The following is a 15,748-nucleotide window of genomic DNA, read 5'->3' on the forward strand; positions in this document are numbered from 1 at the left end:
TATTATTCACAAATTAGCTAGAGAATAATCAGGAGCCCAACTATGAGAGATAAAAGAAGAGAGAGAACAGGAAGGAAGGAATGGATGGAGAAGGATTTAGAGAAAAGGCAAGACCCAAGTCTGATGCTGAAAAGTAAAGAGAGTTGCTTTAAGCGGGGGACGGGGCATTCTGGGTAGGGAAAAGCAGGAGTGAAGGCTCCACGGTAGGGGTACAGATCCGGGAAGAAGGATGTCACTTTCAGAACACCTATAGGAAAGGCAAAATACTAGGGAAGTTCAGGGTGTTTCAAAGTGAAACAATTTCCTCAAATTTACAGTGTCATTTCTTTAAAATAAAGTTTTAGGGGTGCCTGGGTGGTTCAGTTGGCTGAACATCCCACTCTTGATTCAGCTCAGGCCATGATCCCAGGGTTCTGGGATGGAGCCCCATGTCAGGCTCCATTTTGAGCACGGAGCCTGCTTAAGATTCTCTCTCTCTGCCCCTCTCCCTGGCTCGTGCTGTCTCTCTAAAAAAAAAAAAAAAAAAAGGTAAGGTATACAATGTGTTGACCTGATACGTTTATATTTCACAATATGATTACCACCACGGTGTTAGCTAATACCTCCCTCAAAACTTTCTATCATAAAGCTTTGTGTGATAACCAGTATTCCTCCAAGTTAGTTGCAATTAGCGAGTTTTTACTGTATATTCTTATGCTACCATATAATTGCTAGAATTCATCATTGACTGTCTGAATTACAGTACATGGCAGTATGCGGGTAAACTGCTTCCTTTTTTGCTTTTTAACTACCATCATGCTTTAAGGTTTTGATTCCTAACACAGCCTAGGACAGATGGTAAGAAATTATCTCATGGATGAGACTTCAGAACTCTAAAAAAAATAAAGCCATTTTTGTAATGGACTTTCTATGTCCTAAAGAATTTTCTTCATTCCAATTTGCTCATGCAAAATTGCAATATGATTGCCCCTGCTATCATTCCAAGAGGGGAGATGTTCACAAATGTGTAATGAAAATATTCAGTCCATTTACTTACTGTACTTATGATCTAATCCATATTCAAAACTGGCCTAGGGAGGTTGACAAATATTGGTTGTAGTGAATTATTACATAGTCCTCTTCCCACTAAGGCCCTAACAGAAAAAATAATGAAAATTCACCAATTCATAATGAAAAGTTACCTTAAAAGCCAGAACAAGCAGAAGGAAAGGGATTTCAAAAGCTACATTTTTTTCTTTTTTTTAGTACAGGTTGTTTTTGAGAAAAATAAGACATCAATACATTTTAAAAGTATAAAGCATTAACTGTTTTCTCATCTGTTAAATTCTTTTTGATATGAATTACACATCATTTTTTCCTTAGAACTATAGCGTTGCTAATTTTCTCCACATGTGTACAATTTGTCTTTGACCTTTAACAAATGTCCTCTGGGCAGTTCACTTACCATCCAGGAACAACGCCTCAGCATCATTTCATATGCACACAAAGGGTTGAAAGCTCCGTAAAAATAAATGATCCATGATACAAGCCACATTAACCAGCAGAATAATAAGCTATTTCAGCCCTGTAAATTTTAATACCATCCATTCAAACCTGCACTGGGTCACTTTAGCATTAAATTCATAGGAACAAAATAGTAAATACACATGTTTTATTTGTTAAGCTACCAGCTATATATTTTGTGTAAAAGTTTGTTAGCCCAGGAAAATCAATTCAAAGGCACATCAGGCAGTGTATATTTAAAAGCAGTGTCTCTTTCCAATACATGATTTTAAGTGTTACAGATACATTTACTATTAAACATCATGTATATTTAATACGACGAGGTCTACTTCAGTGCCCTAAAAAGCCTTTGTTCACTTTACAGTTTCCATTATTGAAGAGCCAACATTCAGCTCTCCCACAATTTTGTAAAGTGCAGGCAACCCACAAGAGCTTCCAATTTTAGCGAGCAGCCCTGTGGGACAACAGTAATTGTTATGAAATCATTAATTCTACCTCAGCAGTTTCAACTGTCAGGTACATGTAACAATAATTGCAGTTAATGAATGCTGCTCAATTTATTAAGTACAAAATGAAAACCAGTATTCTTTTACATGCAGCATTGAGACACATTAACATTTATCATTTGTGTATACCATGTTGAATATTCTTCTGTCGTTTATTGGTCAGGGTATACAGCCATATTTTTTAAACTTGTCTTCATTAAAAAACAATGCAGGAAATTTTAACTATCTATTTAAAGAGTAATTAAAGTAATTAGTACCAAAGTAATATTAAAAAAGAATCCACGTCTATGAAAAATGATCCAGTGGAACCAAAACTTAGTTCTTCTTTTGGATAAACAAGAGTTTTTCTTGCACCACACTTCCCTCCCTCAGTTCTTAGCAGAGCATGAAAAAGTCCAAAAATGCCAGTTGTTTGAAATATTACTGTTGTTTCTCAAACCTTTGAGCAGTGAAGCTTTTGTGTACATAGATACAGCTTATTTTGTGATTTAAAAAAGAACTACATTTCTTATTTTCAATCACTCAAAGTAAACAGCATAGACACTTGCAAGCGCAAAGAGAGAAGAATTTCTGAAAACATAAGATGAAAAGGTATCACTTTTAGGATCCCAGAGGCATCTGCTTCCAATAAAAATGTTCTGACTATTCAGTTGTCCAATGTGAACAATCACAATTAGCTTATACCGTGGAATCATCAGGTCCTTGACCTGGGCTTTAATAACCTAGAAATTAAAAGAACAAAAAAAAAAAAAGGTCCTTCCTTAGCCACATTGAAACTTAGAAGTCTTAATCTTTGTCAAAAATCTGGTGGATTTAAGAAAGTCACATGATGTATTGTAGATATTTTCAGTAATTGTGGAAACTTAACTATGATTTTCTTCAAGCACTGTTCTCATGAGATAGGACATTTAGAGACAAAATTATAGCACCAGCAATATATCTACATTTTCTAAGTCTCATGGAAAAATTGTAATTCAGAGAACAGGATTTAAAGGATTTATTACATTCTTTGAAAATCTATGTTAAGATGGCTTCCTTTCAAAGAATATTGGTATTAGAGTTCTACCACCGTGTTTATGTCCAATTAAGGGATCATACATCTGGAGTCTCCTGTAATATGACTATTCATGGATGTTTATTAAAGAGTTTGTTTTAAAGAAGAAACTAAAGAAAACCTAATGGAGGGCAACCACTTTAGTTGATAAAAACAGAAATGTATTTAAAGGTTGCAGCATCTGTATTTGACAGCACTCAAAACAATTACCTTGACGAAGAGAAAATGATCATTAAAATATTGTATCTTTGAAAAAAATGGTATCTTTGACAATAAAAATTTTAATAAATGGGGCAGTTGTATCCATTTTTTAAACAAAATACATGCAAAAATGATACACATAATGGTTGTTTTAAGGCAAAGGCTTTTTACACACACATACACACACGTACACGGAATATAACCTAAGAAATATTTTCATAAGATATACATAAGCATTTTTAGTGCTACTGCAAATTAATTGCCTTCATCAAAAAGTAGGGCGTTGTCCTTTTAGCAATATTCTAATTAAAGTTAACACTTCAGGCAAATCACATATATACCTCAGAAATTGTTTTAGTCATCTGTCTACAGAGCTCTGGCTCATACTGTTCTTCTTGTAGATACTTAGTTAACACATCTTTCAAAATGTGATTGACAATGACCACAGGAAAATGTTTGGTAGGACCTGAAAATACAGATGAAATTTCTTGAGTAATTTCAAATGACATCGTCCCCCCCCCCCCCCGCCCCCAGTAGGTTAATCAAAAGAGTACTGGATCATGGGGAGACCTTTAATCTTCTGAGTGGCCTCTATTTAAGGAAAAAAGTGGTCCTAATTAGGTTTCCAGTCAGGTTCTCTGGCAGAGGACCAGAAGACAACACACTCTTACCAGAGTGTGTGCCACACATTTACCAGACTACCTGAAGAGTGTACTCAATACCACCAAGGTTTGATATTGAAACTATCCTCCTCGCCAGTGCCAGCTCCCACAATTAATGACTTATTTTAAAGTCTCAACATCTTTCTAACTGACCCCCACCCCCCAGCTCTTATATCTCCCCCTCCAACCTATGTATACCACACTACAACTGGAGGGGTCACTCTAAAACCCAGATCTGGCCATGATATTTCCCTTAGCAAAGTCTAAGGTCTGGCACCTACAGCCCCTTCATCCTCCATCACAGCTCTCTATGTCAATGCCTCCAGCCTCATGGACTTCATCTGTCTTGTACAGGATGCTTGTGTACATTCTTAAAAAGAAGAGCATCTTCCTCATCTTGTTCATCTGAGAAATATCCACTCATGCTTCAAGGCCAGCTCAAGTGGTTTTCTTCTCCAGAAAGCCTTCCTCCCCTCCTCAGGTAAAAAAAAAATCATCCCTTTCTTCTCTGTACTCTCAATGCTCTGGGTCCCCACTGATCCTAATCTACCTGATAATAGCTCAATCATTTCTGCCTTTCTGGCCAGTGAAACGGTAAGCTAGATCATATGTTATCCTCCTCAGAGTCTAATACAATGCTAAAGGCATACAAAATGTTTAATGTATGATTTCTGAATTTAACTACAAGTAAACATTGTATAGGTAATAATCATAGTACAGATAATAACTACTTTCATTGAACTTTTTCTTTTTAAAAATTTTTTTTTTCAACATTTTTTATTTATTTTGGGGACAGAGAGAGACAGAGCATGAACGGGGGAGGGGCAGAGAGAGAGGGAGACACAGAATCGGAAACAGGCTCCAGGCTCTGAGCCATCAGCCCAGAGCCTGACGCGGGGCTCGAACTCACAGACCGCGAGATCGTGACCTGGCTGAAGTTGGACGCTTAACCGACTGCGCCACCCAGGCGCCCCCATTGAACTTTTTCTACATGTCATGTACTGTGATAAGTATATATTTATTACCTTATATAATCTTCCAATAAATCATTGAGGTGACCCCTACTGTTATCTCCATTTCACAGATGGTAATGCAGAGGTTTAAATACATTGAGTAACTTGCCCAGAATCACACAGTGGCAGAGCTGGGATGTACTTATTTTATCTGACTCGAGAGCTTATATTCTTTTGTTTAAGTTTTTTTTATTCATTTTGAGAGAGAGAGGGAATGGAGGAAGGGGAGAGAGAGAGGGAGAGAGAGGGAGAGAGAGAGAATCCCAAGCAAGCTCTGCACTGTCAGAGCAGAGCCCGACGCAGAGCTCAAACTCAGAAACTGCAAGATCGTGACCTGAGCCGAAATTAAGAGTCAGACGCTTAACTGACTGAGCCACCCAGCCGCCCCTAGAGAGCTTATATTCTTAATGACATTTAGTCCACATTCAAAGCAAAGGCCTCGGACAGACTTTCTTTATCCTGTATCCCAGGAATCTTCCCTGTATGTCCTGGGAATATTAACCTCATCACCCCTCTGTCATTGTACAACATGTACATGTGCCCAGAGCCTGGTGTAGAGTGGCTCAATCATTATCTTCTGTACTGATATGGATAAAGGAATGAGGTCAATAATTAAATTCAGTTGTATTTTAATAGTCATCAGTATGTCTTAAGTGTATTTATTTATTTATTTGGCTCCCATTTGGGGCCTGAACTCATGACCCTGAGATCAAGACCTGAGCTGAAATCAAGCGTTGGATGCTTAACCGACTGAGCCACCGAGGTGCCCTGTAAGTGTTTATTTTTAATGACTGTATCAGGGTCTAAAGAAATATATAGCACACTAAAATAAGGACAATTCCAGGAGTATTTAATGAAGAGACTCCTTAGGAAATTCTGAGCAGGATGTCAGAACAAAGGACAGTGCAATATCCCTTGCTAGTGAAACTGAGGGTTTTATCCTCAACCCACCCCAGTCTTAGGAATCGGAGAAGGGAACTCTTGATCCCAGAAGAGGCACATGGAGAGGGCTCCCTGGAGAGCAGCTATGCCCTTCCATTGGTGGATACAAACAGCGTGAGATGAACTCACAGTAGGCCATGGGGAATTAAACATTCTAGCTCACACTCCTCCCTCCCTCCTACTTCCTGCTGAAGTTTCCCATTGGCCAAACTTAACTGGAAGGTTACAGCCCATGCCTATTGTTGAGTTAGGTCAGCCTCCTGGGGCTCAATAAGTTGTATTTTTATTTTGATGATTATATAGGAATTGTTCAATTAAATCGGCATGGGGAATGGATCTGGATAGGTAAAAGGGAGACACATCTGATACAATGAGTATAATTAACCCCAATATTTAGTCAGCAGGAATCTATCTTCTACAGGACAGAGACAAGCAGTTGTAAACACAGAGGCATATAGGTTTGTAACTTCAGGTTGGTCCTGAGTGTTCCTACTTCATGGGGTCAGAGATAGGGCACCAACCCCGGTAGGTAAGTTCCTAAATACCTACAAGCCTCTGGGTTGTCTTCCTGTGGATCTCTTTTTTTTTTAATTAAAAAAAAATTTAATGTTTATTTACTTTTGAGAGAGAGAGAGAGAGAGAGACAGAGAGAGAAAACATGAGCAGGGGAGGGGCAGAGAGAGAGGGAGACACAGAATCTGAAGCAGGTTCCAGGCTCTGAGCTGTCAGCACAGAGCCCGATGCAGGTCTTGAACTCACGAACGGCGAGATCATGACCTGAGCCAAAGTCAGAGGCTTAACAACTGAGCCACCCAGGTGCCCCCTTCCTGTGGATCTTTTAGATTTCCACTTGCATTCTATAGAGAAATGAGTCTAAATTTGAGGGTAATTTCCCCTTTCTATTTAAGAAATTTTAAAAAATGATACTACTGGCTTGGATTAAATTAAATAGACTATGTACATTCGAGATATACCTTTCTGTTTTTCACTCCCTCCTACCAAGCACACATATTGTATGTACCTTAACCTACATAATTCACACAGAACTTAATTTGGCTGCATATTACAGTAACTTGTACACATCGTTCCCTTCAGCAAATAGTAAATTCCCCCAATGCAGATATTTGTCTGTCTAGTACTCTTCCCTGTCATTTGGGAACAGCATCTCCCCTCCTGGGAAGATGAGAGCTTCCCAATTCTAACCAAGATGTTTCTTTAGGATCTACCATGACCTCCTTTGAGCTGAAGTTCAGGTTATGGTTGATTGGCTCAGGAGTGGCACTTGTCCTAGGCCAGGCCAATTAGAATCCTTTCTCAGAATTTTGATTTTAAACTTGAAATAGGGGGTAAAAAGTCAGCCTCTTTCTGGCGATAAAAGTTATGACATGTGATCCTTAGGTACTGTGGAAGGCCATGATTCTCATCATGGAGAGGAAGCCAGGCCATAGTGAGAGGAGGAGGCCCACACCTAGTTAGTTCTGGGAAGACAGAATCCTGGTGGCACTTGAGTCTCTGTTTCCGGCTCTTACTGTCCAACTGCACCAATGTCCCTTCTGCACTTGGCTTTGTTTTCCTTGTTTTAAAATATCATTAACCAGATTCTATTTTGAAAATATTTGGAGATATCATCATGTACTTTTTTTCTCACTTGTTCTGTGACCTCTTCCTTCCTGTGCAGCCAGAATCATCTTTTGCCTTGCTTAGGCTGGGATGCTGAGATGCAAAGAGAGAGAAAGAGTGGATGTTTAATTTTTGACTTCCCAAATAAGCTCCTGAATCTACTTTCAGAGTCAACTAATGGGAATGGCAAAGCTTTTATTCTTTTTCTTTACTTTATTTTTCTTTCTTTTTTTTGAGTGATTATTTTTTTAGGAGGAAAAAGCAAATGTTTTAATGTTTTTAAAAATAAAAAAGCAAAGCCCTGAAGAAGGGTTGGGATGAAAAAAAAGAAAGGAAAGGAAAAGGAAAAGGAAAAGGAAAAGGAAAAGGAAAAGGAAAAAGAAAAGGAAGAAAGGAAAGGAAGGAAGGAAGGAAGGAAGGAGGCAAGGAAAGAAAGAAAGAAAGAAAGAAAGAAAGAAAGAAAAAAAGAAAAAGAACAAGACTTGTCACAAAAATAGAATTAAGATAGAACAGATACAAATGTGGTTATTTAATATGTGTGTCAGCTTCTCCAAGTTGAGATAATAATAAGAATCACCACATACTGTTTTTTGTTATGATTAAATGAAGTAAAATATTTAAAATGTTTAGAAAAGTGCCTGCCATGCACAACCCCTCCTCCCCACTATGTATTTATTATTGTTAGTGGGGTTGTTATGGTTGCTACCTCATTTTGAGGGAGGAGATGGGGATTGTTCTTGCTGAGAAGGCACCAAGATCAGCGAGGGTGCAAGTAGGGAGGCAGTAAGACCTCCACAGTTAGGAAGGACCCTAAGGGGTGGAGTGAAGTCAGGGTGGAGAGCTTGACAGTTTCTGTCTATGAGAGCATCTGATGACAGGGTCTGATTATCCCATGGATGCTCGGCTCCAGTGATGTCTCCCTCTCTCTCCATCTTCAGGTTCTACTTTTCATTATGTTGACTACCTTCTCAGGCAGGCTGTCTCAGTGTGGCAGCAAAGATAGCCACCCATAGGTCTTGTCTGACCTGCTTACAGTCAGTGTTTTTAATTTCTTTTTTAATGTTTATTTATTTTTGAGAGAGAGAGAGAGAGAGCTGGGGAGGGGCAGAGAGAGAGGGAGACACAGAATCCAAAGCACGGTCCAGGCTCTGAGCTGTCAACACAGAGCCCAAATGCGGGGCTCGAATCCATGAGCTGTGAGATCGTGACCTGAGCCGAAGTTGGATGCTCAACTGACTGAGCCACCCAGGCACCCCTACAGTCAGTGTTCTTAAAGAATCAGATACTTCTTTAACCATTGCTCCAGAAAAAAGTCCTGTGAAGAACTCATTCCATAATTAATATGCAATTAGATTACAGGTCACAGAAGGCCTTTCTTCTTAGTGATTTAAGTAAAGCCCTAGGCTCAGTTGCTTTGAGAAACAAGAACACAATGAATAAAGAAGCAATTTAAATGCGTTCCTCCACTTAATTCTCACAACATCCCCATAAGGTGTGGACTATTATCCTTTTTTTACAGGTAAAGAAACTAAGATTTTGAGGATGGTGAATTCCTTGCTCAAACATCATTTAGGAATTGTCAAGATTAGTATTCAAATTCAGACACAGTGGATCCACATCTTGTATTTTTTTTCTATACTCATGTTTTATCAATTAATTAATGAGAAAATGTAAATGGTGTTTTATTACAAGAAATATATTTTGATTTTTCCATTCCCTTTTTGCTTTCATTAATTATACTTATGTTTCATCTCATTCTGGCTATAATTACTCCCTCAAGGGAAGATAAACACACTAAACATTTAAAATATGTTTAGATGAGGGGCGCCTGGGTGGCTCAGTCGGTTAAGCCTCTGACTTTAGCTCAGGTCATGATCTCACAGTTTGTGAGTTCAAGCCCTACACTGGGCTCTGTGCTGACAGCTCAGAGCTTGGAGTCTGCTTTGGATTCTGTTTCTGTCTCTCTGCCTCTCCCCAACTCACGTGTGTGTGCTCTCTCCTTCTCTCTCAAATATAAATAAATATTTTTAAAAACTTATAAAAAAGTAAAATAGATGATACAAATATTGTTGGATGGAATGAGAAAAATTAGACACAACAATGCTGGTGATTGACAGTCCCCCCCCCCCACACTCTTTTGGGAAGTATTGCATTGTAGATATGAGGAAATCTTTACCAGAGGTCCAAAGAATACCTTTCAGATGCAAAATAAACCCAGAAACAAGTAGAAGTGGAAATACATTTTTGTTTGAATATGAACAAGATGGTTAGTTGAATGCTTAAGAAATAGATTGTCAAACATAAAAGACTTTAATCATAAAGGAATAATTCACATGAATTTTTGTAAGAAAATATGGGAAATACTTTATACTAAGATATTTCTTTTCTTTTTCTTTTTTTAAATATACTAAGGTGTTTCTAATATTACTTTTCTAACTTGGTTCAACATTCAGTACATCTAAAATACGTAAGATTATTTACTCTGTTTATTTGAGGATATAAGTTATGAAAACATATCCTTATGAAGAAGAAACAAAGGGCTTCATATTTTAATTCCTTTATCTTGTCAAAATCTGATTCAAAACCCTTTCAACATGCAGAACCCAAAGTCCTAGGCATTGAACAGTTAAGATCTCTTAGTTATAAGTGGAGGAAAACCTGACCCAAACATAGTTCATTTAATGAAAAGTCTAAGAGCAGATAGCTGGATTTAGGACTCTAGTAATGACATTGGGATTTGATTCTCTCACGCTCTCAGGAGTCATATGTTGGGGACAAGATGGCAAAAGCTGCTATACCCCTACCTCTTTCAGGTTTCAGAATCTAATCTGCTTCTTCAACAGCCCAAACAACACTTTCTGAGCTGAATCACAAAGGCTTAGATTGGCTTGACCAATCAAAGGGTCATATGCTATCTCAGAATCAGTCACTATTGTATCTCTAAAGCTAGTGTCAGCTTCAGCAGAATGTTACGGACCCAAAGTGTAATGATGGCAGTGGTGAGGCTTCCCCAAAGGAAACTGGGTAAGGTTACCAGAAGGGATGGCAGGAATATTAGTTGTCTACCCCAGGCACTGTGAAAATACCAGTAGACTGACTAATTATGGAGCCTTGTAATCCACGTAGTCTTGGGGATTACCCTAGAAAACTGGCTACAAGGCCTAATGAAATGCACTGATGGTCTGTAATTTTCCTGAAGTTAACTGGCTGCAGATAGAACCACTGTGGCCCAGAGAGTCCTTCTTTTGGTCATTGGTAAGTCTCTATGGAATCTCTATATAGCAGTAATTATATAAAGTGGGCAGATAATAGTGGGCAGGTACACATTTAAAGAAAACAAGCTGGTCTATGAGAAAACATGAATGAGAAAATGTATTCACTGCGGACTGCGTCTGGGAGTATGGGGGCAGGTGCAAAGATCTTTGTTTTCAAAGACCCAAAACCTCAGTGGAAAGGGATAAACACCTCTGTCAATGGGGGACCAGGAATCATTTGCTTCTGCTTTGAAGGCTTTTTTCTCCACGTATCAACATTGGTTGGGTTGCTGGATAAAACTTGAATGCATATCTCTTTCACTTAACTCAAGTATATATAAAATAACTCCACAGGATAACCCAGAAACGCCCAGAAATGAACTTCTTAATTCAGTAATACACAAGACACATCAGCGCTGCCCAGTGAATTGCCTGGTATTTAGGAAACACTGATAAAGAAAATTAAGCAATGGGTGTTGGTCCCATTTTACAGAGGAAGAAATTACAACACATCAAATCACTTAATTAAGACCCCTTATATTGTGCTAATAATGAAGATGATGCCATGTTATCAGATATTATTTTAAGTAAATAATGAGATTATAAGTTTAAAATAGGAATGAGTGTAAAATAACACACCTAGTTGATAGGTGTTTTCCATCTGAACTGTAAGGCGAGAAGCATCATCCCGCTGGCTAGGTTCATCCATATAAGACACAGTACTCATGGAGCTAAAAGCAAGGAAGAAAACAAATTTCAATAGTTAATAGTAATAATAATAATAATAACAACAACAAAACACATTGTTGCTTTCAGCAAAAATGTTACCAAGGTAAACCTTCCCTAAGAACATTTCAAGCAAGTCACAGGTAAATATCCCGGTGACACATTTAAAGTCAAAAACATTTCAGAGATGGAAACATTAACGCATAGAGAAGTTACTTGGAGCAGGTCTCAATATAGCGGTTGAAGCCCAGTGCAGTCCAGTGAAGCCCAAGGCATCTGACTACTCACAAAGTATTCATGGATTGGTCTGTCTGTGTGGTAATGGAGTACCTGTTTCAAAAGCCATTTCAATGGCATGTCTACCACAATGCAGAGACTCTCTCCTCAAAGTGGCCAAAATTAACAAAAGGGACTGAGGAATACAGGAGGAAGCTTAAAATGTTGGGAAACAACTATATATATATACATGGGATAATATACTTTATAAAAGTTTAGTAATACGTACCACACAAAATCCCTTTAGTAGAAAAAAGAAAAACAAGAAACTCACCCACATGGTGAGAGAAACCACAATTCACCCAAACTATTGTAAATCATAAGCATCAACCACCCTTTTCAACATTAAGAAAGGGTTTTGGCTTGGTTACCAAGGCAATATAAGCTTATCCAGGTGCTGAACGGGAGACCCAAGCAAAGAGGAGTCCCTAATGTCCCTCCAGCACCACTTAATTTAGCTTAGTTCAGAGAAAATCCAGTTGTCACTAATGGCAGTCTCAGATCTACCCCCAATTCTCTCCACCTGTGAAAATGGAAGTTAGAACAGATGTGTCTTCAAAGGAGATACTACAATAGTGTGTGTGTGTGTGTGTGTGTGCGTGTGTGTGTGTGTGTGTGCGCGCGCGCGCGCGCGCACGCGCGTGCGGTTATGTGTGTTTTCAGAGTGACCAGTTTTCTAAGCAGACTATGTTTTTGCCTTAATTAAATGACAGATATTTGTTTTTAATCTTTTGGGTTTTTTTCTTCTTTGCAAGAAGACTAAAATACTTAGTTCTTGGCTGTTTGGAATTAGTAAACTTTTTGCAAATGATATTTAAAGAAGTGTTTTTTATGTTTTTATTATTTATTTTTGAGACAGAGAGAGACAGAGCATGCGCAGGGGAGGGGCAGAGAGAGAGAGGGAGACACAGAATCCAAAGTAGGCTCCAGGCTCTGAGCTGTGAGCACAGAGCCCGACCCGGGACTCAAACTCATGGACTGTGAGATCATGACCTGAGCTGAAGTCGGACACTCAACCGACTGAGCCACCCAGGCGCCCCCTTTTAAAAAAAAATTTTTTTAATGTTTTTGTTATTTATTTTTGAGTCAGAGTACAACTGATATTTTAAGAAAATCACAGATCATCTATTTAAAAATCCTTTAATACAATTTATGCAATAAATTAAGGTTTACTCACCCATCCCGAGAAAACAATGCAAGTAATTATGGCTGTGTTTTCATGATAGATTTCTGGATTAGCGATTTAGTCCTCATTCTTGTAACACCTGCTTTCCTCAGTTTTCTGCTGCCCTTTGAAGTAGCAACCAACCTGCTTGGCCACATTGTCTGCAGGTGTTGTGGGCAGTACCCACAGAAGCTGATTGCTTCTGTTCAGAAAACCCCATGTTGCAAAAGCCCCCTGATTCTAAGATACAGCAGCCTGTCCCATTATTATATGTGCTAGTTTTCACTTTGAAAATCATTTTCCATCAATTATCTTGTTTTACCTTCACAACTGCCTTTAAGTTAGTCAAAGAGCTCTTATTCTACCCATTTCAGAGATAAAGGGAACAAGGCAAAGGGCTTAATGCCATAGATACAGAAAAGGCAGACTTAGGTTTCAAATATCCTATTTGAGTCCCAGTGACAAAGTCTCACATATGATCATATCAGACAGAATGAAAATAGGGGGAGGGACTACTTGAAATAATTAATGACTGCATTTGAAACTTGCATAAATATACAGCAAGTGTTAATAAAAACCCAATTTCTTTTCTACTAACACCATATTAAAAACTCATAGAAAGAGAGGTAGTGTTGGTTCAAAATTTAAATTCACGTGTTAGAAGTCTCAGACAAAAAACCAAATAAGGATTTTTACAGTCTGCACTATTGCTTTGTTCTTAGTTATGGAAAAATTGACAATCAGTGCAATACTATTTATCAGTATGAAATTGGAAAGTGTCGTAAGGGCAGTTTAAAAAACCCATTGGCTGAAGATAGGTGTGCAAGCAGAAGGTTTTGGAGACTGGCTTTTTAAATCTTACCAAAGGTGATTTCATTTCGTGCCTTCTTCATTTCCACAGTAATCATGTAAATGATAAAAAGTTCAAAACATAAAAAGTATAAAGATTAAAGTAAAATTACATAAAAATTACTAACCCCAGTGGTTCTCTAACAACTGTTAACATTACAAAAATCTCTTCCGACATGACTTTGCATATGGGAGCATATGATAGATGCTTGGCTTTTTTTTTTTCCCACTCAAAATGTATCATGGATAACTTTCTATGCTGACAAATAGTAATATACATCAATATTTTAAATATCATGACAGTACTTAATATATGAACATGCTGCATTTTATTTACCCATTTGTTCTCCTGGCCATCTAGGCTGTTTCTACAAACATATTTGTTTTCTTTAAACCACTATTTTTTTGAAAAATTATTATTATAAGAAGCATTAGATATACTGATACAAATTGTTAAATTTTTTTTAATGTTTATTCATTTTTGAGAGAGAGAGAGAGAGAGAGAGAGAGAGAGAGTAAGTGGGGGAGAGGCAGAGAGAGAGGGAGACACAGAATCTGAAGCAGGCTCCAGGCTCTGAGCTGTCAGCACAGAGCCCAACACACAGCTCGAACCTATGAACCGTGAGATCATAGCCAGAGCCGAAGTCTGATGCTTAATCAACTGAGCCACCCAGGAACCCCTATACTGATATAAATTCTAACTGATATAGAGTTTGCTCCTTAAAAGTAGGATGTTGCAAGTACTGGAGGACCAAACTTGGAGTTAGTTTTGGGGAGGAGATAGGACTTTGGGGAGTGAGGTTTCAAATATTTTATTGTAACCTGGCATTCTTTCTCATGCAGAAGGAAAATATTTGGTTTGTTGGTTGCTTTTTGTACCTTAGAAGGTTGACCATGTACCCACTAAAATTGTAACTTCATGGAAAATTACAGAAAAATTTTACTTGTTACTTAAAAAAAGCCTCTGTATATGGTATTTTTTGAAACTGAGATCTGCTTGTTCCTACATTAAAATGAGATGAGTTGGAAAAAGGAAGAGAGAAAAGAAAAGAATGAGCTGAACAGAAAAAAAAACACATTTATTCCTTGAAAAAAGACAGAAGGAAGAGATAAAATATATAAAATTTTGCAATAGGGGTAACTAACACTAAACCAGAATGTGGGTTTAGTAAATTTTTGGAAATAAAAGAGATTCTATATTTGAGAATGGTAAATGACCAGTATCAGTTCAGAATACTGACTTGGAAAATATGTAGTACATATTTTCTATTGATAAACAGCTTTACTCAAGCCCTTTGAAATTTTTAAAGACAAAAATGTGAGGTGCTAAAAATTTTTTTGTAATTTTAATTGCCAGTGCTGTATACACAGCACAAGACACTTATTGGGTATATGTCACAATATTACAATCAGATGTGTTTCTGTTGTCCATGACCAGACTTTCCCTACTTTGTAATAATAATCCTTCTAGATAGATACATGATCTCATTGCAAAGGGAAGACTATAGTTGATTTTATTTTGTGAATGTGAAAAATGCTTTTGCTGTCTATGTGTTTCATCAGTTTGTTGCCATTTATGGAGGAAAAGGACTCAATTGGCAAAATGGATCCAATAGAGTTGTCAAGTTATAGGAAGGAAGGTAGATTAAAAGTAAATAAATGCAGGGGCGCCTGGGTGGCGCAGTCGGTTAAGCGTCCGACTTCAGCCAGGTCACGATCTCGCGGTCCGTGAGTTCGAGCCCCGCGTCGGGCTCTGGGCTGATGGCTCGGAGCCTGGAGCCTGTTTCCGATTCTGTGTCTCCCTCTCTCCCTGCCCCTCCCCCGTTCATGCTCTGTCGCTCTCTGCCCCAAAAATAAATAAAAAATGTTGAAAAAAAGTAAATGCAGGAAAACAAAGTCTGGCAGAAACTACTGGTGAAAACATGGAACAAATCAAGTAATGTTATTCTAGGAGAAGAGTAACAATTTGTAAAGTTT

General features: G+C 38.1%; 1 protein-coding gene across 1 annotated transcript in view; it reads right to left on the reverse strand.

Moving 5' to 3' along the window:
- Nucleotides 1–1,426: 1,426 nt before the first annotated feature.
- DYNLT5 (dynein light chain Tctex-type family member 5) overlaps nt 1,427–15,748 on the reverse strand; it is a 30,246-nt gene continuing 15,924 nt past the window's right edge. Inside the window, exons 3-5 of the mRNA XM_049618529.1 lie at nt 11,395–11,486; nt 3,606–3,730; nt 1,427–2,731 (exon numbers count right to left, since the gene is read on the reverse strand). Coding sequence (XP_049474486.1) covers nt 2,528–2,731; nt 3,606–3,730; nt 11,395–11,486 — 421 coding nt within the window. The 3' untranslated portion in view covers nt 1,427–2,527. The remainder of the gene's footprint in view (nt 2,732–3,605; nt 3,731–11,394; nt 11,487–15,748) is intronic.

Source organism: Panthera uncia, assembly GCF_023721935.1.
Source record: "Panthera uncia isolate 11264 chromosome C1 unlocalized genomic scaffold, Puncia_PCG_1.0 HiC_scaffold_4, whole genome shotgun sequence".
In the NCBI taxonomy this organism is placed as follows: Eukaryota; Metazoa; Chordata; class Mammalia; order Carnivora; family Felidae; genus Panthera; species Panthera uncia.